This window comes from Aquarana catesbeiana, linkage group LG04, assembly GCF_042186555.1.
Source record: "Aquarana catesbeiana isolate 2022-GZ linkage group LG04, ASM4218655v1, whole genome shotgun sequence".
Classification (NCBI taxonomy): Eukaryota; Metazoa; Chordata; class Amphibia; order Anura; family Ranidae; genus Aquarana; species Aquarana catesbeiana.
The window spans coordinates 659,575,357-659,597,055 of record NC_133327.1 but is presented as its reverse complement, the minus strand read 5'-3'; the positions used below and the strand labels follow the sequence as shown (position 1 = coordinate 659,597,055).

The 21,699-nt window shown below is 43.2% G+C and overlaps 1 protein-coding gene across 1 annotated transcript in view; it reads right to left on the bottom strand.

Annotated features, from left to right (window-relative positions):
- Nucleotides 1-21,699, bottom strand: part of MSH2 (mutS homolog 2) — a 177,574-nt gene that overhangs the window by 104,734 nt on the left and 51,141 nt on the right. The window contains exons 7-8 of the mRNA XM_073628513.1: nucleotides 17,550-17,749; nucleotides 1,501-1,610 (exon numbers count right to left, since the gene is read on the bottom strand). Of these exons, the coding sequence (XP_073484614.1) occupies nucleotides 1,501-1,610; nucleotides 17,550-17,749 (310 nt within the window). The remainder of the gene's footprint in view (nucleotides 1-1,500; nucleotides 1,611-17,549; nucleotides 17,750-21,699) is intronic.

Below are 21,699 nucleotides of genomic sequence, written 5' to 3'. Positions count from 1 at the left end.
CTGTGGAGAGAGGAGAACCTTCCAGGAAAAACCATCCCTGCAGCATTCCACCAATCAGGCCTGTATTATAGAGTAGCCACACAGAAGCCACTACTCAGCAAAAGGCACATGACAACCCGCCTGGAGTTTGCCAAAAGGCACCTGAAGGTCTCTGACCATGAGAAACAAAATTCTCTGGTCTGATGAAACAAAGACTGAACCTGAATGGCAAGCGTCATGTCTGGAGGAAACAAGGCACCAGCTCATCACCTGGCCAATACCATCCCTACAGTTAAGCATGGTGGTGGCAGCATCATGCTGCGGAGATGTTTTTCATTGGCAGGAACTGGGAGACTAGTCAGGATTGAGGGAAAGATGAATGCAGCAATGTACAGAGACATCCTTGATGACAGCCCGCTCCAGAGCGCTCTGGACCTCAGACTGGGGCGAAGGTTCATTTTCAAACAGGGCAACGCCCTCAAGCACACAGCCAACATAAAAGGAGTGGCTATGGGACAACTCCGTGAATGTCCTTGAGTGGCCCAGCCACAGCCCACACTTGAACCCAATTGAACATCTCTGGAGCGATCTGAAAATGGCTATGTACAGATGCTCCCCATCCAACCTGATGGTGTTTGAGAGGTCCTGCAAAGAATAGAAGAAACTGCCCAAAAATAGGTGTGCCAAGCTTGTAGCATCATACTCAAAAATACTTGAGGCTGCAATTGGTGCCAAAGGTACTTTAAAGCGGAGTTGCAACGTATAATTTTTTTTTTCTAAGATCTAATCAAAATGTACCACTCACTTTTTTGGTGAAAAATATCCCCCGATGTCCGTTTTCGCATCAAAAAGCAACTTATATATAATTTCTTCCTGAAAGTTATCAACTTGCCTGTGGGCATGTGAAGCCCACAAGCATCCTCTTCCGGGATACGGTGCCGCTGAGTGACCAGCATGCACTGCCCGTTCTCTCCCCGATCTCGCGCATGCGCAATCATCCATTATCGGAGCGCCGTCACCTACTCAGGTTGCCATAACAACGGGCGGCGTCATCGGAAGTGCCCGCCCGTTATGCAAACCTAGCCCTCAGCGCAGCCCACTGACTCCTGGGAAATGATGACATCCACCAGGAGCAGTAGCGAGCAGAGGCGCCGAGGGAAGCGACGTAAGGAGCCGAGGTGAGTAAGGAGGCAGATTACGAGGGACCCCCTAGCAACAGGCATTAAGAGGTGAGTAAAAAAAAATTTTTTTCCCAAATGTTAATCCTTTTTAAAGCAGCTGATTGATGCAAAATTAATTTTAGGAGTGGAACTCCACTTTAAGTATTGAGCAGAGGCTGTGAATACTTATGTACATGGGGATTTTTTTCATTTTTAAGAAAATTTACAAAGATTTCAAACAAAATTCTTTCACAGTGAAGCGCTGTGAATACTTTCCGGATGCACTGTATTCATCACCTTTTTATATGGAAATGCAAGGTGCTCCAGAGCCCCATAGAAATATTTAGTACAGACAACATACCTGCTCCATGTCCATAGTGGTTTCAATCATTTCCTGAAATTTGTAGAAGTCACTAGAAAGATCAGTGAGTGGAGTAACAAAAACGGCCAGCAGGAGCATCTGGTGAGACCCTTGAAGAAAAAAAAAATGAAACTTTAAGTTCATTGTTCTGGGAATTGAAGGCACTGTGAAGACTGGAAATAAAGCCAAAAAAAAAAAATGAGAGAAACCGATAAGGATAAATAAAGCAGAAACAATAGACAACAGGCCACGCACTGCTAGTCACTTTTCAATCTTATTTTGAAATTTTTGTTTTTCTATTATTTTGATAAAATAAAAACAAACAAAAAAAAAAACAATTCAAAAGAAACAGCTAAGGCATAGCAGACCAATATATATTTATGGGACCGTGTGACTGTCTAAAAATTACCATCAACCTGTTAGCATTGTATTGGCAGTACAATGCGATTCCTTCAGGTCAGTGGTTCTCAACCTCAGTCCTCAAGTACCCCCAACAGGCCATGTTTTGGGAATTTCTCTTAGATAAAATAGCTGTACAAAATACCAGGCCTTTGATTCCGATCTAAAAAGCACCTGTGCAAGATTAAGGAAAACCTGAAAACATGGCCTGTTGGGGGGTACTGGAGGACAGGGTTAAGAACCACTGCTTTAGGTTACCTTATCTTGACATAAAATAGGAACGTTGAAAATATTTTGATATTCGTAATCAGACATATACTCAGGATCAGAGCAGTTACTAGAAAACACGAGGCCACATACAATCTACCCGACAGGCCTCTCCAACCCCTTCTACTGACCTGCAGGCAGCCATCAGAGAAGAATAAGGAGGAGAGCATAGCGTGTCGTGACCAGTGGGAGGTGCTTAAGGATTAACACCGGTGCTTCCCTGCCCTTTAAGAGGTTTCTGATGCTGGGAGGCCAGGGCAGATTCTGAACATGTGACCGTCATGATTGGCAGTCACAGCGATGACATGATCGGAAAGCTACCAAAGTAGAGATCGGGAGCTTACCGTTAGCCGCCGGTAACTTTGCCTGGAGCTCAGGTACAATAAAAATGTGAATTTATTTTTTCGGAAAAAGGTGAACTTACTTTATCCTTTAAAGGGAAACTTCCCATTTTGGGTGGAGTTTCGCTTTGAAGGATCTGCTACTGATGGCTTGGTCCCAGATACCTTCAGTGGTCTAGTGGAGTCCATGCCCTAATGCAGGGGTCTTCAAACTGCGGCCCTCCAGGTGTTCAGGAACTACAATTCCCATCATGCCTAGTCATGTCTGTGAATGTCAGAGTTTTACAATGCCTCATGGGATGTGTAGTTCTGCAACAGCTGGAGGGCCGTAGTTTGAGGATCCCTGCCCTAATGGGTTATGGTGGGTGGTCATAATTTTATGACCGATCGGTGTAGGAGTTTCTAAGGTGTATTTTAACGCTTGCTATTAGCCTTCATGTAGGTGGGAAAAGAATACAACAGAATACAGATTCCTTTTAAATTTTTAACACAAAGACAGCAGAGGAAAAAAGGGCCCTGGTCAGTGTCCCTCCCATGCAGATGTCTGCTGTCAAACACACCAGGATGACTAATGATATGCATGCGATGCTCAGAATTGCACAAGGACCGAGGTTTGAATTGTGCCTGCGAGCCTCCTTTTGTTTTATAGACGCAATCCTGGAAAATGACTGTATTAAATATTTATACACGGGATGTAGAGATTCAGTTCCTCACTACTTCACAAAGCAGCTGCAAAAAAAGCAGCCTGTAAAGCAAAGAGCGTGAATGAAACCCATCAGTGTCACAATGCTCTCAGGAAGAAAAGCTGCTGTTATACAAGGTACTTGAATAAAGATATCCGAGTATGAAAGAATACACAAGGAAGCCTGACAAGAAGCTGCTGTATACAACAGCCCTGTCTGAATAGTACTGCAGAATCGCACCAGTGTTTAAATGGATTATTCAACAGGCAGCAACAGCATTAAAATGAACCTGTCAAGCCCAATAATGTGTGAAGTACACGGCTACACCGGTCTTCAAACCAGTCCATGTATGGCAGATCTAGGCCCAGGATAGAATAAATGGCAATCTGTATCTATATACAGCAGGGATATGCAATTACTGGACCTCCAGCTGCTGCAAAACTACAAGTCCCATCATGCCTCTGCCTGTCATGCTTGTGGCTGTCAGAGTCTTGCTATGCCTCATGGGACTTGTAGTTCTGCAACAGCTGGAGGTACGCTAATTGTATATCCCTGATATAGAGCATCCACTTCACTCCCAGTTAAGCTTTGCCCCCCTCCTTGTTTATGGAGCGTTAAACCAGTGTTTCTCAAGTCCAGTCCTCAAGGCACCCCAACAGGTCATGTTTTCAGGATTTCCCTCAGATTAAACGGCTGTGGTTATTACTAAGTCAGTGAAACTGATCAAATCACCTGTGCAAAATAATGGAGAGGCTGAAAACATGACCTGTTGGGGCGCCTTGAGGACTGGAGGTGAGAAACACTGTGCTAAACAGTGCAAAGCTGCTATAGGACGGCCACTCTCTGCAGAATTCAGATATAGATATAGATATATATATCTATATATATATATATATATATATATGAGATATATATATACATATACACACACACACACATATATATATATACTTCCAATACTTTTGACAATATAGCGTGTGTGTATATATATTATAATATAATTTATATTGTGTGTGTGTGTGTAAATAATATACACACATTATATATATATGTATGTATTATACATACACTTTTTTTATATATGAGATATATATATTATACATACATACACATTTTTTTTTATATATATATATATATATATATATATATATATATATATATATATATATATATATATATATATATATATATATATATATACACACACACATATACACACAATCTAAATTATATATACACATACATACACACACATATACACACATACACAAATTCTGCACTTGCGGGTAGGGGGCGTACGGCTTCTGCTGCGATTAGTCACAGCAGAAGCTGATCAGCGGGTGCTGGCCAATGGATGACTACTGGCACCTGCTGATCGGCAAGGAGAGACACTGGTGGAAGAAACTCTACTTATGGAAACAATGCAGAGCTCGGTCCTGTCAGTGGGGACATGCTGGATTTTGTTAATAAAATTTAGCACATCCCTTAATGAAAGCAACACACTGTACACACAAAAACACTGGTTAGGCACACATTTAACACTTTGATTGCCCTAGATGTTTAACCCCTTTCCAGCCAGCGTCATTAGTACAGTGACCGTGTATATTTTTTAACACTGATCACTGTATCCGTGTCACTGGTTCCCAGTGTCAGATTGTCCGCAAAAATATTGCAGTCCCACCATTACTAGTATAAAAAGGAAAGAAAAAAAATTCCAGGATATAGACACCATAGTTTGTAGTGGCTTTTAACACTTGTGCAAACCAATCAATATAGGCTTAACCACTTAAGGACCGAGCCTCTTTCTGAGATTTGTTGTTTACAAATTAAAAACAGTTTTTTGTGGTAGAAAATTACTTACAACCCCCAAACATACATTTTTTTAACACCCTAGAGAATAAAATGGTGGTCGTTGCAATACTTTGTCACACTGTATTTGCACAGCAGTCTTACAAGTGCACTTTTTTGGGAAAAAATACACTTTTTTGAATTAAAAAAATATGACAACAGTAAAGTTAACCCAATTGTTTTTTATATTGTGAAAGATAATGTTACGCCGAGTAAATTGATACCCAACATATCACGCTTCAAAATTGCACCCGCTCGTGGATTGGTGACAAACTTTTACCCTTAAAAATCCCCAAAGGCGACACTTAAAAAAAAAAAAATACAGAGGAGGTCTAGGGCTAGAATTATTGCTCTCTCTACCGATCGCGGTGATACCTCACATGTGTGGTTTGGACACCGTTTTCATATGCGGGTGCTACTCATGCTACTACCTTAAAGCAGATTGCACAGTGCTTGTGCGGTGTAATCTGTCCCCCTTTAAACTGTAAAAAAAAAAAAAAAAAATTCCTGAACCTGCCACTTCCTGTATCCTCTCTCTGCGCTGACCACGAAAATCAGAGCTGCTGAGCCCTGACCGATGTGGTCAGAGTGCGTCTCTGCATCATACGCTGCTGTCCCCTCTGCTCTCCTCTCTCCCCCTCCTTCCTGCCTGTCAGTTCCCTCTCTGTGTGTCTCCGCCCCACTCCTCCGCCGCTCTTATTGAAAAAAAAAAAACAGAAAAAACAAAAAAAAAAAAAAAATTAATATGGTCACTGCCAGCCCCTCTATTAGAGTGGGTTGTTTTGAAATGTAAGTTGCTGCCAGCCCCTCTATGTAAGTTGTTTTGAAAAACGAGCGTTCTGAATACAGATTTTGAGCTGTCTTCAGGCCGGTCACGTGACTCGTGGCCACTTTACAGCTACTAGACAGGGCCTCTGCAGGAGGAAACGAGCGGCCACGTGATCTCCCCGGCTGTCAGAGGGAGATCACGGCCCCTCCCGAAGAAGCCATCCATGGGAACTGTAAAGTGGCCGCGAGTCACGTGACCGGCCTGAAGACAGCTCAAAATATTTACAAGTCTCGTTTTTTAAAACAAACAACTTACATAGTGTGCTATGCCAGCCTCTAATAGAGGGGCTGTCAGACTTCTAAAAATTGGTTAATACTATGACCACTTCCGGACCGCCCACCGTCGTTATACATCAGTACTTTGAAGAGGAATATCGTTATGGCAGCAGCTAGCTGCCATAACCCCGGTATATCTTCTTTAGCGGGCGGTCCGCTTCAAGATAAAAGTGGTCTCTGCGGTGGATTCATAGTGAGATCCCTTTTATTCGGTGGCGGGAGAGGGCCCCCCTCCTCATGCCACGCTCCAGTGACCCCCGCCGCTTACCGAATGCTGTCGGCAGAGGCTATCGGATGTTATCCCTAGCATGTTATGGAGATGAGTGAGGGGAAGATGGCCCCCATCCGTCTCCATATCATTGCAGGGTGGAAGCGACCTCAAAATGTCACTTCCGCCCATAGCTCTTAAAGGGCCTTTTTTTTGTATTACTTTTTATTTTATTTTTAGTGTAAATATGAGATCGGTGGTCTTTTTGACATGCAGAGAATCAGTCTTCTTGAAAAAGAAAAGGACCAAGAAAAGAGCTCAAACCACAACCAGACAATGGAAGGAAATTTCCTTTTTTGGAGGACTGGAGTTAACCTTGTTGAGGAAAGAGGCAAAAAAAAAAAACTTGGGCAAGAAAGTGGTCCTCGGCCTTAACACCACCATGTCAGTATGCAAAACCAGAAAGGGTTCCATGTAGGATAAGGTCACCAATTCAGGCACTGGCCTCACAGGGGTAATGGCCTACAAGGAAAACCATCTTGTAGGCGGGAGCAGAGAGAATGTTTACAATGGATTCAAACTGTCCTGGCTATGTGGACCACACCCTTCTTCAGAACATAGTACTCCACTAAAATTAACAAATTTCAGAAAATAAGCCATTAATCTAAATCTAAAAACCACCCATTTCTCTCATGGCTAATGTCCAACTGAAGTCCAGAAGATAATAGAAATGTTCAGAAAATAGCGGGCGTAAGGTTACCAGCAGCAGCACACAAAAGGTAATGGTAGACAGTCTCTCAGACTGGGGCAAAGCCTTGCACAACCTAGGCTAGTCTAGGTCAAAGATGATCATCAATTGCCCCAATTTCAGATCCTGCAAAGCTGACTAGGAAAAGTTTCAGGGGAAAGACAGACCTAGGTCAGAATGAAATGATCCCAAAGAGCCACCAGTGCATTCAATGCTTCTGCTAGAGCAGTGGTTCTCAACTTACTAGCTGTGACCCCTTGATAAAATTTCCCAAGTTGTGGGGACCCCTAACAGTAAAATTATTTTCATAGCGTGGGTTGTCAGCACCCAAGGCAAGACAAGTAATTTGCGCCCCAAACTCGCAGACATTTAGCACTCCCTGAGGCCTTTTAATGGCAACTATAATCACAGGATGTGTTACCCACTGTGTCTCTGACTTTGTGGTGTCTCGTAGCAGTGACACCAATGCTGAAATCAGGAGATAGGATCTCCTCCAGCCCCTCCCACTTCTCATTCCTCACCAGTCAGCTGACCTTTAGTCTCTGCCCCCCCCCCCCCCCCCCCAGACATGCCGTGAACTGAATGGGCGCCTGCGAAGAGGCTGAGTGGGAAGCCGCGGGCTCCAGGAACAGACCCGCTGGGCGGCCACAAAAAGGCGGTGCGGCCTTCAGGAGCAGCCCAGGATTCGGTGACCCCTGGCAAATCATCATTTGACCCCCAAGGGGGTCCCGACCCCCCAGGTTGAGAACCACTGTGCTAGAGGATCCATGGTTTCAAACCTGTCCAGTTTGTTGGTAAACCTGGAGGCCAGTTGGTCTAAAATCCAGCATCACCCACCTGCTAAACAGGTCCTGAACACCTCCAAGTGTAAGATCTTCCCGCCTGGGTACAGGCATTGCCAGCTGAGCGAGTCTACTCCCCAACACCCCGTGCCCCGGACAACATCACCAAGCGGAGCGGCATGGTGACGTCATCGCTTGTCCCAGTTCCCGGACGTGCAGGTTGCATTGATGTACGCTGGCCGGCAAAACACTGATTTTATGTGATTATCTGCTACATTGATGTAAGTGGAATCTTTCGCTTAAATAAATCCTCAGTAAGGATTTTTACACTATATGGAACACTTTTTCCATATCTTGGGAGTATACCCATGGGGATTGATCTCTAGGAGCAAGCTTTGGAGGACCAGTACCATTCTATTCGGGAGAAGACCTTCTCTGAACTTATCTGGGGAAAACCCTGGCCTGGGGTTGTATGGCCGCATGCCCCGTTGACCTTTTCTTTCATTAGAAAGGTCATGTGAAGCTGGTAAGCCTGCATCTTTATCACTGACATGGTGGCGTGACAGCTGGAAACTTTTAATGGGGTGGTGTACCTCCTCTCTCACATATACGGATTTGTGGACTTTACTTGAATCTCTTGGAAAATACAATATTGTTAATTTTTTCAGCTTTATAGTTATATTGTTTATTTTGACATTTGAGATATTTATTCACTTTGGACTTTTTTTTGCATTCATTTGGTTTGTGAATTAGGCACTCAATTTTGTTCAGTCTTACCGATTTCACTAATAGCATGATTTTTTAACTTGCTATATCTACGCCCTGTCTACACCTAAAATGTACATGGCTGATAAGGCTGCAATGTGAAATTCTGCCTAGACCAGGATACAATCTACCTCTCTAGCCGCAGAGAGACTTCTGGTTCCTCCCTTAGGAACCCGGAAATGCACTGCCATTATTTTTTCCTCCCCACCGACTCAGGAACATGACCAACCAAAGGAAATCCAAGGATGTATCTATTGAGGCAGTCAGGTGCCAAAAGATGAATGCCAGGATGAAAATTAGAGTCTGCAGAGTCTGTGTTCTCTGTGCATTGGCTGAAAAGCAACATTTATATGTTTAACTGGAATATACCTTTAAATTAAAAAAGGCAACACGGTAAAAAGCTGGCTGCTTTAAAACCTGCCCAGGTTATATATCACTATGGTATTAAATTAAATGAGTAACAAATGCGGTTTGAAAATAAATAAGACATATTATGCCCATTCAGGGAAATAAAAAAAAAAAATAAAAAAAATCGCAACAGGGTAGATCTATTATGCCAACATAAAGGTGTCAAATAAAAATGCTGTACTGACCCAATCAAGCTTAATTATCTATAATTTGCTGCACCAACATCCTGCAGCCATCAGTCTGCACTGCGGGGGGGAAGGTGGTTTAGAAGAAATGCTTTATAAACTATTACGAACTCAGCAGCTAATTTAGCAAAAGAAAGCATTTCTGGAGTGTGGCGTGTAAACAAGGCTGAACATCTGTATCAGGAACTTCGCTTGGGGAGTATGCTCTGTGCTAGGGGGACAACACCGCACAATCCATCCTACATACACACACCCCGATGTCAGATATGAGTTACAATTATTTTACCAATATGTGCCAAAGCAGATTTCAAATCAAATGCTATCCTAAGGAGGAACAATTAGGACTGGGCTTATGCAAAAAACAATATTCAATCTTAGATCGATCTCTCATGTAGCCTCTCTACTGCAACTCATTACAGGAGTTTGTTCATTGTGGTTCCATTCATCTCGAAAGCCACTTCAATGTACTAAGTCAACACAGCTCCATGGTACAGTACATGCAATGCAGTGCACAGTAACACACAATCATATAGTGTAGTGCACTGGTGGGTTCTTGTGCATTGGCAGCCCATTCAAACTGCACAGAGCATGTAAAATGCAATGCAAAAGAACGGCAAAGTGTGAATGAGTTCTAACAGCAGTTTTTTTCCGAATCACCCCTTAAAGTGATACAAAACCCAAGAGCCTGCATTAACTATATCTGGTCTCCCACAGTACATGGAAATGCTTTTGGTAAATATAAACGGCTAAAAACCTTTTCTCATCAGCAGTATATAGCAGTCTTGTGACTTCTATCAGTATCTGGTTAAAGCTTGTAGGAGTTTTCATTCTCCTCCGACTGTCAAATGAGGCTGCAGGACCCCTGACCCTCTGTCTGGCCAGTGTGGATTGGCCCTGTGCTGATCACATGCAACTCCCCCCCCCTCCCCCCCCCCCCCCAAAAAAAAAAACTCTAGCAATACACACCAAACTGAGCATGTGCAGCTTGTCCCCAAAACTATGTTCTATCAGCAGATAGATTGGGGACAGTGGAAGAAGGGGAAAATTAGAGAAGATGGGATCAAACATCTGTTTTACACAATGTAGAGGAATAAGCCCTTAGGTTTCACAGTGAGTATAAGCAGCATGCTTTACTGCATATGCAGACTGATTTACTGGCAGGATCAGCAGTTTCATTACCTGCTGATCCTGCCAGTAGATCCACTGGGTATGCCACTTCCTTTCTGCAATGTAGTTGCTGCAACACTGTCAGCCTGTGAACAGGGTAATTTAATATGGACAGGTAGGAGATACACTCTACTGCAAGGAGTCTTACCTGAATGACCAGCACAGTGCACAAAATCCAGCATATGCCAGGTACAATTGATACTAAAGCACACACTATTTACATTATCCCTTCTTTATGTATGTGGATGATGGCATTGTAATTTTAATTATAAAAAAAACCATTGAAGTACCTTCTTTCCCAATCAATACACAGCTGTCACCTGACCCAGCTCTTTGGAATACAGAGTAAAAATAAGTTACTATCAAAAACTCTTAAATTGTCAGGCAAATATTTTAAATCTATTATTTTTTCGGCAATTACATGGTGTAGGCGGCAGTCTCAGGCTGTGTCATGCCCCCCGCCAGACCATGTCATAGACTAACAGGGAGGTGAAACCTCCATCAATCAAGATGTAAGATCCCACCCCCCATTGTGTTTAGCTGGTTAGTGGGCATGGAGGAGGAGGGAGTGGGCTGTCATTTACTACTGTGTATAAACTCACGTGTGATTTTATAGTCACATAGGCTGCTCAGATGTGATAGGGAGGAAATGCTCAGGGTAGAAACTCACTAAAAACTGAGCATGTGCACTAACTGCCAACACTGCTCTGTAAAATCCCCAACTGCAATGGGGTCATGGACAGAAGTGGGAGATAGAGAACACTGAGCGAATATGAACAGCATGTAATACGGCATTCACTGATGGTGTCATTAAACCAAGATCATTACAACGCTAACTCATGCACACATGCGGCAGTTACATCATCCCAATATGGCTAATCAAAATGGCCAGAGATGGCAAAATCTGATGTACAGTAAAACCTCGGTTTGCGAGCATAATTCGTTCCAGAAACATGCTTGTAATCCAAAACACTTGTATATCAAAGCATTTTTTTTTACAAGGTATAAAAGAGAACAGAGGCACCTCTAAGTGTAGCAACAAGTTGCTAAATGTTGTACCTTCATTAAATGTAACCATATTGCTACACTTAGAGGCTCCTCTCTTTTTTTATACTCCAGTTGTGACTGGCAAAAGCAGGCTCTAAATGACAGGCAGGAGAGAGAAGAAAAAGTGCCTCCAAGTGCAGATCGTTTACAGGTTTATTAGGTGCAATAAAATACAAGGGGCAACTCGCATGGAGTGAAGTAAAACAAGCTCATCAGGAAGGGGAGTCCAAGATGTCAGCACTGGATGTTCGCGGTGTGGACCGCCAGGGCCCGCTGCTGCATGGAGGAGTCCAGGCGGAAGTCCTCAGGTGGAAAGCCAAGCAGAGGGGATGAAGCTGGACCGCAACGCATGCAGATGATGTCACCGGGGGGGGGGGGGGGGCCTGTAAACTGTCTGCACGTGGAGTATAATTCTAAGGTGAAGTGAATTTATTTAGCACAGTGGCATAATTGGCTGGCAGTATCAATAGTGCACGGTTTGCTTTTACATTGTCTAATTGCTCCTTAATTTTTAAATTTTGGGAGAAAAAAAAAAATCAAACCAATAAGCTTTAATGTTTTGCGTTTGTAACCTGCACTAGAAGACTTCCAGAAAGGAAGGAAAATTGGTTCCTATTGGCAACCCACTCGACTATCAGTAAACTGAAATCATCTCTTCCATGAAAAAATAAAGAGACCAAACTGTAGAGGCCTGCAGGAACCAGAGGTCACCACCGCCACTATTAATAACTTACAGAATGAAAAGGTTACTAGAACTAAATTCAGCTCACATGTAGGAAATGAACCATCCCATCCACCTGGAATGCCAATATTAACACTTCTCTGATTTCGAGCCGCTTCAAGGGATTTGTGCAATCAAAAAAAAAAAACTTAAAAAAATGATTCTCAAGGTTGCACACAACACTGCAAGTGGAAAATTATTTCCGCAAAATGAAATTAGAAGTCTGAGATGGGTCAAGGGCAGAAACAAGAAAAAAAAAACAAAACTGCATTGTGGTTGGCCGTGTGCCCGCTCTTAAAAGTCAATTTATTAGTAACGGCGCAGAAGACCGCACACCAGGCCACTCCGCGTCACTCAGGGATTGATGAATGACCAGCACTCTGGCATACAATGATGTAACTCTTCTTAATGGGGAACACGCTGCTTTAAACATTAGTAACATTGGAAACAATGTCAACTAATCACAAGAATGAAGAGCAAACAAGAAAAAGCTTCAATTTGTAGGTTTATTTAAATGGTAATCAATACAGTCGTTATCATTCCAAAGTGTTTTACTTAACTCTGCATCAGAAATAATATAGCCATTTCACCGATACTTACATTGCATGATTAAGCAAATTTAACGCCTGGCAGATATACAAGGTTAAAAGGAAGCATAGGAGAGAGGGAGGGAAGGATGCGCCACCTGAGTGTAGTATGGTAGGCTACGCGCTCCGAGCATTCAGCTCCTTCTAGAGGCCTGTAGAAGGATCCAATTGCTCAGAGTGCGTAGCCTACCATTCCACACTTGTCTGTGATCTTCCGACTCTTCTGGTGACGTTATATCTGCGGGGTGGTCCACGCTGTCACAGCGCAACTTCCTGATCCTCGAGGCTCCAGGAACTGCCTCTCTACCTCTACATCTAGCGTTTGGAACCACCGCATCCACCAACCGCACACATCACGATGAGAGCAAAGAGATCTACACACAGATCAGCTCTAACCCATGTACTTCTTGTACGTGTTCCTAATCCTATTTTTATACCTTAAACCTTGGAATGCTACACTTATTTGGAACGTCCTTCCCTCTCTCCTATGCTTCTTTTCATCTACACAGAGCCGCCACATCTCTAAGGACAGCAGACGCAGGTGTCCCCCATATACACCATCCTAGCTTATGAGTCCCTTCACAGCCCAGTGATCTTTATGGACTTCATCCACTTTTTATTCTTTCTCAAGAGACTTTGTTTTATGGCCAGCTGGACTGTCATAAATTCTCTATGAGCCAGTAATTTACTGCAGATACACAAGGAGTTAGTGAATGATGTTATGCATTTATTAAAGTGAACAGGTACTTTGCCTAGGATTGGCATGCTCTAGGAGTTAAAAGTAGTATGGAATAAAAAAAAAAAAAAAAAAAAAAAAAAAAAAAAAAAAATCTAGGTGCCCCCTGCCAGCCCTGCACTGAGAACTGAGTGATCAAAAACATCTGATCGCTCTGTTCTCAGCATTCTGTGAACAGAGAGTGGTGACTGTCAGTTTCTGCCCCTCCAGTACTCACTGGAGTGCTGGGCTGTGGAGGAAGGGGCTGGCTCAGGTTGGATCGCCAGTTGTCGGTCCAGGCTTCTGGGCATATCCCAACCATATCGTTGGCAGTCTAGACTGGCTCTGACATCAGCCGACAGCGGGCTCACAGGAAGGGATCACAGGAGTGAAGAACGAACTGCACTCCTGTGATCCACTTAAGTATAGCCAAAATAGCTTTGGTTATACTTCTCCTTTAACCTGGTACTTTTGGAAACCGAGCAAAATCTTACTTTCACCCCTGGTCCTCAAAGCGCAGTGCTCAGGGTCTGAGCAGCCAATCAACGGGCTCCAGCACTGGCAAGATTTAAAAAAAAAATTAAAATGAATAAATAACTGGCTTATTTTTAGGGTTGCGGAGGCATAGGAGTGTGGGAAACGTAAATATAGATTCCACATGGAGTCTGCTCTCAGACTGCTCCATTGCAAAAAGGCGGTAAAAAACGCATTTGTGTTTTTGATGAGCTTGTATTGTGTTTTCTGGGTGCCTATTACCCTGCATGCACTTATAAAACTTGGGCAAAAATGCAATGAATGGGAGTTTTGATGCCTTTTCTATTCATTCCAATGGGGACCTGCACTTTGTGTAGCTCTGAAAATTGCATAAAAGATGCAGCATGCACAACTTTCCAAAAGGCACCGCACACGCAACGCAGTAGTCCCATAAGATTTAAAAGGGACTGAGTGGGGGGTTGCACTTTTAGCACAGTAAAAATGCAGAAAAATTGCATCAGCGTGAAAGCAGCATAAAAAAAAAACTCCTGTCATAGCCCCCCTCCAACTAATCAATGATGCTTTTGCTGGTTAAGTGAACTCAACCTGATACAAACCCAGCAGGGACATTCCCCTACTGTCACCAAAAGGAACCACACCAGCTTTCTCTTATAAGGCGTTCTAAATATAGCACCTTGGCATTCAACATTCAATGCGATCGATAATTTGCTTGCATATTACGCAGCCTATGTTTAGTGCCACAACCCCTTCTCTCCTTACATCTGAGTATTTTACACTGCTGGTTATATTATATATACACCTACTTGTGTTGTCCATCTGTTATTGCAGACAATATTTTTCAGTGCGGATGTGAACATATTATGTTCTATTTATATTGCCAAATTCCTTGACCACTAAATATAAAAAAAAAGAAAGAAAAAAAAAAGAAAAAAAGGAAGCAGTGATGTGACATCACAGCACTTCCTTTTTACCAACCAAAGAATAATCTGTACTCATACTAATCACCAGAATGTACAAGTAATGATCTGTAATCCATTCCTCCATATGTAAACCCTTTTTTTTTTTTTTTTTTTTTTTTTATAAAAACAAGCAGGGTGGATTTCATTTGAATCCTGATTTTTAAAAGACAACTGTCATCTCTGTCCCGAAGTGGCTCCTCCTCTGACCCGCTGTTCATTCACCGTCAGTCTCATTTACTATAATGGGACGGCTGGTGATGCGGCAGTGACAACAAGGTGAGGGACGTGGTGGCGGCAGCAGGTGAGTGGATGCCCGCTAACAGGCGCTGCCATGATGGATCTGAAATGACAGGTGCTCTTTAAATAAAAGGACTCATTCTTGCTGGTAGTTAGAATCTTTATTATTTGCAAACAAAATGAAGGTTTCCTATTTAGAATAAGCAGCTGTCAGGTTAGTAAAACAGCGATATCAGAACCGATTCAATCAGTTTGTAGTGTACATAGATTTGCAAAACTATGGGATAAAGGAATATTCCTGAACTTTGTTTTATCTCATGGTTCCTGTCAAATTGTGTGAATGCATCAATGCAGTGCATGTTATCTCAGCTTGGATTCATTGAGTTTAACAAAAATTTAAATATTGCAGAATATACAGCCTCATGCTACATAACTAAGCTCCATTTCATGCTGGATAAACTAAATTATTGTATCTTAAAAAGAAAACTATCTTTTAAGGTTGCGCTGATACCGATACTAGTATCGGCGGCAATCTCAAGCATTTGCACGATTACTTTTATTCGTGCAAATGCTCCAGATGCTTGATCCGATACCTGGAAGTAAAGAGGCACTCCTGGAAGTCAGTGGGCGGAGAGGGCGCAGCAGAGAGCGAGTCATCAGGATGACAGCAGTGGACGGTAAGCTGGCTGGGGGGCAGGGGTGTGGGCCACAGCCGCATGTTCCGTCAGAATCGGCGAACCGGGCCATCACATTCGGTAACGGAAGTGACGCTCCATGTCTCCGTCAGAGGCTAAACACCGCGACGCCCATCTTGGAACACCCTGTGCTCGGCCGCAGTAAGCCTGCAGCGGACATCTTGTTACACCCAGCCCATATAGTTCACTAACTATATGGGCTGAGTGTAACAAGATGTCAGCTGCTGCCTTCTGACTTTAGGCTTACTGCGGCTGTGAGTGCAGGGTGTACAAAGATGGACGTCGTAGCATTTATACTAGGCTACTACTACGAACATTGCAAAATCCTTCCTTTCCAATTCGTTTGAATTTTCATCGTCTCGCTCATCTCATCATTTATTATGCCAGCATTTGCCCATCGGTGCAGTATCTCAGTGCCCCCCCATCGGTGCAGTATCTCAGTGCCCCCCCATCGGTGCAGTATCTCAGTGCCCCCCCATCGGTGCAGTATCTCAGTGCCCCCCCATCGGTGCAGTATCTCAGTGCCCCCCCATCGGTGCAGTATCTCAGTGCCCCCCCATCGGTGCTGTATCACCACCTCAATAACAAACATGTTACCCATCTAGGGCTGCAACTAACGATTATTTTCATAATCGATTCGTTGGCCGATTATTGTTTCGATTAATCGATTGATCGGTTAATAACCTTAAAAGAAAGTGGTGTATAATTGAGTTAATATGTAAAGTTTAAAAAAAGGCAATTTATTCCTAAATATCTTTCTATACAGGGGTAAATATAAATAACCAACTATATGATTAGGGAGTAAAATCTTTAATCCTCTCTGAGAATAACAGACAGAAGAGATATACTGTATATACTATTAGAGGTTGAATCTGGACTTTTTTTATTTAAAGAAAAAAAAAATTCTAGACTGTTTTGCAGATTTTCAAACACAACTGTAATATTACATGCTTTTCTTCAGCTTCTCCATTGAAGTATATTGAACCAAAAAAGCACCGTTTTGCATTGAAAAAGGTCCTTGACCCTTTCCAAATACACAGCAGCTGAAAAAAAGCATAGATGTGAACGTTAAATGAACTGTAGTGCATTTCTGCAAAAAGCACCAAAAAACACATGGGTGGGAACCAGGCCTAACACAATTAGTAACATAATGGAGTTTAAAAAAATAAATAAAAAATTAGTTTTTTTACTGTGCAACAGTGAAAGTAATATTTACAGTAGATATTATTTGCTCTTTTTGTACTATATAGGGCTAATTTTAGCTTTTTTAACCCCATTATGTTACTGGCCGATTAATCGATTATGAAAATAGTAATCAATTAATTTCATAATCGATTAGTTGTCGATTAATCGATTAGTTGTTTCAGCCCTATACCCATCTGCACTGTACAATGGTTTTGCACAGAGCAGCCCTGAACCTCCTCTTCTGAGGTCCCTTGCCGGCACTCCAAGCCCCTACTCTTCATAGAATGCATTAAGGTGAAAAAACTTGATCTTTTACAACCACTTTAAAACCAGCTGATCAGCTGAAGATGTTCTAGTATTGCAGGCAGACCTTTGTCATGATAACTTCTATATAACCGGTGTTAGACTACCTACCCTTAAACCCCCCCCCCCCATTGTTCTTATCTGGTACACTGCAATCACCAGCAATACAAATCACATTCATTGCAAGTAGTGACACTGACCTTCATATTTCTCCAGGGTCTGCACCACATTGGGCAGCTGGTTCACCGACTGGTACAACCTGTAGCAATCTTGCAGGTTTGCATTCTGCCTCTGGAATTTCTTCGCCAACCGGTTAAAATCTGGAAAACGACGTAGAAGATCTTCCTGAAGACTCTGCCTGAGCTCCACATCGGTCACAAACGCCTCCACCAAGTTCAGCCTGAAGAACAGCAACTTCTATTAGTGCAATGCAGGCTTTCACGCATCTTTTAGGGTGTGCCCCCCAAATCTTTGTCTATTGTATGGATTCTGACAAAATCCTTTTGGACTTGAGAAACCCGCCCCATCATTGCCCCTTATTGGTGTTCACCTGTGTTATAGGAGGAGTCCTTTTAGTTCTCCCATATAGAGTGTATTTCTCCCATGGTTTAGAGAAGCAGGATCTTCCATTCTATGGATAGCAGGAGCACAGGGGGGTTTTAAGAGAACAGATGAGGTGATGTGTGAGCTCTGGTGATTGCACTCTGCTATATTAAATGGAGGCATGCTTGCTGCAAGTCAATTGTCATTCTTCAAGTAGATAAACTACTGCATTCAGCCAGTACAAAATAAACCGTAACCATAAAGGACCTGTACTTAGAATCCAAAAGTCTGGTCATCTAACAGGGATTCATTTGCACAGTTCCATATGACACATTAACTAAGTGGTGCATCAAAAAGTAAATTCCAGTGCCGAAACCAGAAATTCAGGATGCAGTTGGCCGGAAAACGAAACGAACAGTTATTTTTTAAAAAGCATTGACGTCAACGGGGCGCAACCTCGCATTGACGTCAACGGGGCGCAACCTCGCATTGACGTCAACGGGACGCAACCTCGCATTGACGTCAACGGGACGCAACCTCGCATTGACGTCAACGGGACGCAACCTCGCATTGACGTCAACGGGACGCAACCTCGCATTGACGTCAACGGGACGCAACCTCGCATTGACGTCAACGGGACGCAACCTCGCATTGACGTCAACAGGACGCAACCTCGCATTGACGTCAACGGGACGCAACCTCGCATTGACGTCAACGGGACGCAACCTCGCGATATATTGGTGCATCCCTAACACTAACCAATTAAAAAAACAAAAATAGAATTTCCAATTACAAGCTACTCTCACCAGGATTCTGACATCAGTATAGTGTCATCAGGGCTTAGGTCCAAAATAGGAAGTCTAGTGGTAGCTGCATCTCCAAAATGGCGCTACCTGGAAGCTACAGTGCCGTATATTTGATAAAAAGGTTGGACTGAGCAGCGGATGAATGCGTTAATGTGGGGTACACTCGTACGACAAAGGATTTTCGTCGTTTGTTTCCGATCACGCGCCGCCTTTTTCTGGATTTTTCTTGTACAAAAATGGTACACATTAAAAATGAAATTTGTTCGTTCTGTTCCCGTACGAGAAAAATATTGGCGTTTTGGCGGGAGATTTTGTACGAATAGTCGAAATCGGCTGCTGAAAGTTGTGCACACACTACACGAAAGTCATACGGAAGTGCTTTGGATGAAAAATCCCTCCCAATTTTCTCTCAATACAGGGCACTTTTACCCCCTTCCTGCCCAGGCCAATTTTCAGCTTTCAGCGCTGTCACACTTTGAATGACAATTGCGCAATCATGCAACACTGTACCCATATGAAATTATCTTTTTTTCACACAAATAGAGCTTTCTTTTGGTGATATTTAATCACCACTGGGTTTTTTATTTTTTGCCAAACAAAAAGAGACGGAACATTTTGAAAAAAGAAAAAAGACAAACGATTTTCATAGTTTGTTATAAAAATTTAGCAAACAAGAAATTTTTCTCCTTCACTGATATGCACGGATGAGGCTGCACTGATAATCAGAGCATTGATTATCAGTGTAGATGTCCCTTTAAAGTGGATGTAAGCCCTCTCCTATATCCAGTGAAGTGAACAGCCTCAGGTGATACACAGGGATGAAACATCTCCATAAGTTTTACTTGTATATCTGCTGTCTTCAGCTTTCTATATTCTTTAGACCCCTTTCACACTGGAGGCATTTTTCAGGCAATACAGCGCTAAAAATAGCGCCTGCATAGTGCCTAAAAAAAGCCTCAGCTGCAAACCCAGTGTGAAAGCCTGACTTTTTTTTTTTTTTTTTTTAAGTATGTATTCTCGCATTCTCTTTCTGCACAATATGTAAATGAGCATTTGCGCGCACGAGGCGTAAATACTGACCAGAAAAGCTGATTTTTTTTTCTATTTACAGTGGAACCTCGGATTGTGAGTATTGCGGTTAACGAGCGTTTTGCAATATGAGCACTGCATTTTTAAAAATCGTAACCTGGTTTGCGAGTGTCGTCTCACAAAATGAGCACGATTCAGGCCAAAGTGCAGTACCGCGTTTGGCCTGAGGTGGGGGGGGGGGGGCTCCGGCGCCGACTGCAGCCGTTCGGAAATGCACGGAAAGGCCTGAGGACAGCTCTGCAAACCTCGGGAACTGAGTCTTTCCGAAGTTTGCCAAGGTGTCCTCGGGCCTTTCCGGCCGTTCCCGAGGCTCTCTGGCGCCCCCCCCCACCTCTGGCTGCATACGGTATTGCATCCCATTGAAGTCAATGCGGAACTAATTATTTTCGTTTCCATTGACTTCTATGGGGAAACTCGCTTTGATATGCGAGTACTTTGGATTACGAGCATGCTCCTGGAACGGATTATGCTCGCTCCTGGAACGGATTATGCTCGTAATCCGAGGTTCCACTGTATCTTTATTTTTTACTGAAGAATGCATGGCGCCTGTGTGCATAAGCGAATTACAATTAATGGGCTGTATTTTAGCTCAGAAAAAAAAAAAAAAAAAAAAAAGCAAGCTGTACTTAGTTTTGTTAAGCTGCAGTGTGCAAGAGGCCTAAGGACGGAATGCAAACCAGATAGAATACCGATTACCACGTGAAAATGCTTGAATAGGTGACCAGTTCTAGTCGTGAATGATCACACCGCTATGCTAGCTTTCACCAGCAGGTGGCCCTGTTCGCAAACTCTTAAAATCACAGCTTGTATCCCCTGAAAAAAAAAAAAAAAAAAAAAAACACACACACTGATGTGTCCTCCGTGTTCTACAATGAGTGTCAGGCAGCCAAGGAAACAGATTCTGACAGGAGAGCCCCCATAAGTCTGGAGAATCGTTTAGCCTTTAGGTTATTTTATGAACGGCAATTGCTGCTGTGAGATGTTAGTCGGCTAAAAGCCTCAAATCCAATCTACAAAACATTCCGTTCTTTCTAGGAGCAAAAAAATAAAAAAGGTAAAGAAGGCTTTGGTTTCTACCCCGAGTTCATGCTTATAAACAGGTCCATCCCAAGGTGTGTGAGCCGGTAAGACACCAACATAATAGCGAGCGTGGAAACAGCGAGCAATGTCATTTATCTTCACTTCCTAAACACACTCCAATGCAGGGGGGGGGGGGGGAGATTTGCTGCAGTCACAACACACAATGGATTTCTAGTAAAGGAGTCGGGCCGGAGCCAACCGTCACTCTGACACTTCCACAAAGAACACAATCCAGATCAACACAATCTGCTCAATCCTCCTTTATAATGAAGAGGAGCACACTTCACACTTATCTTCTCTCTTTATGGAGGATCTTGAAGGACGACAGAGGAGGAGGAGGGAGCTTAGAGGTGAACGCAATCTCCAGGGTGAAAATAAAATGAACTTTTCACCTTCAAATATCTATGGTCGTTCTTTAGGGCTCATGCACACGGAACATTCTTTTACAGCTGCTGTTAGGGGCGTTTTTTTTTTTTTTTTTTTTTTCTTTTAACGGCCTCTAAAATACCCCTCCATGTTACCCATGTGTCCACACAGTCAGACGCTTGGAGGCACAAGACTCCTTTCACACTGGAGGCGTTTTTCAGGCGCTTTAGTGCTAAAAATAGCACCTGTAAAAAGCCTCAGCTGCAAACCCAGTGTGAAAGCCTGAGTGCTTTCACACTGGGTCGCTGTGCTGGCACGGCATCACAAAAAGTCCTGCAAGCAGATTCTTTGTAGCGCTATAGGAGCGGTGAATACACCGCTCCTATAGCGCCCCTGCCCATTGAAATCAGTGGGCAGCGCCGCCGTACCGCCAGCAAGCCGCCGCCGCCGCGGCATGTTGCAGGCG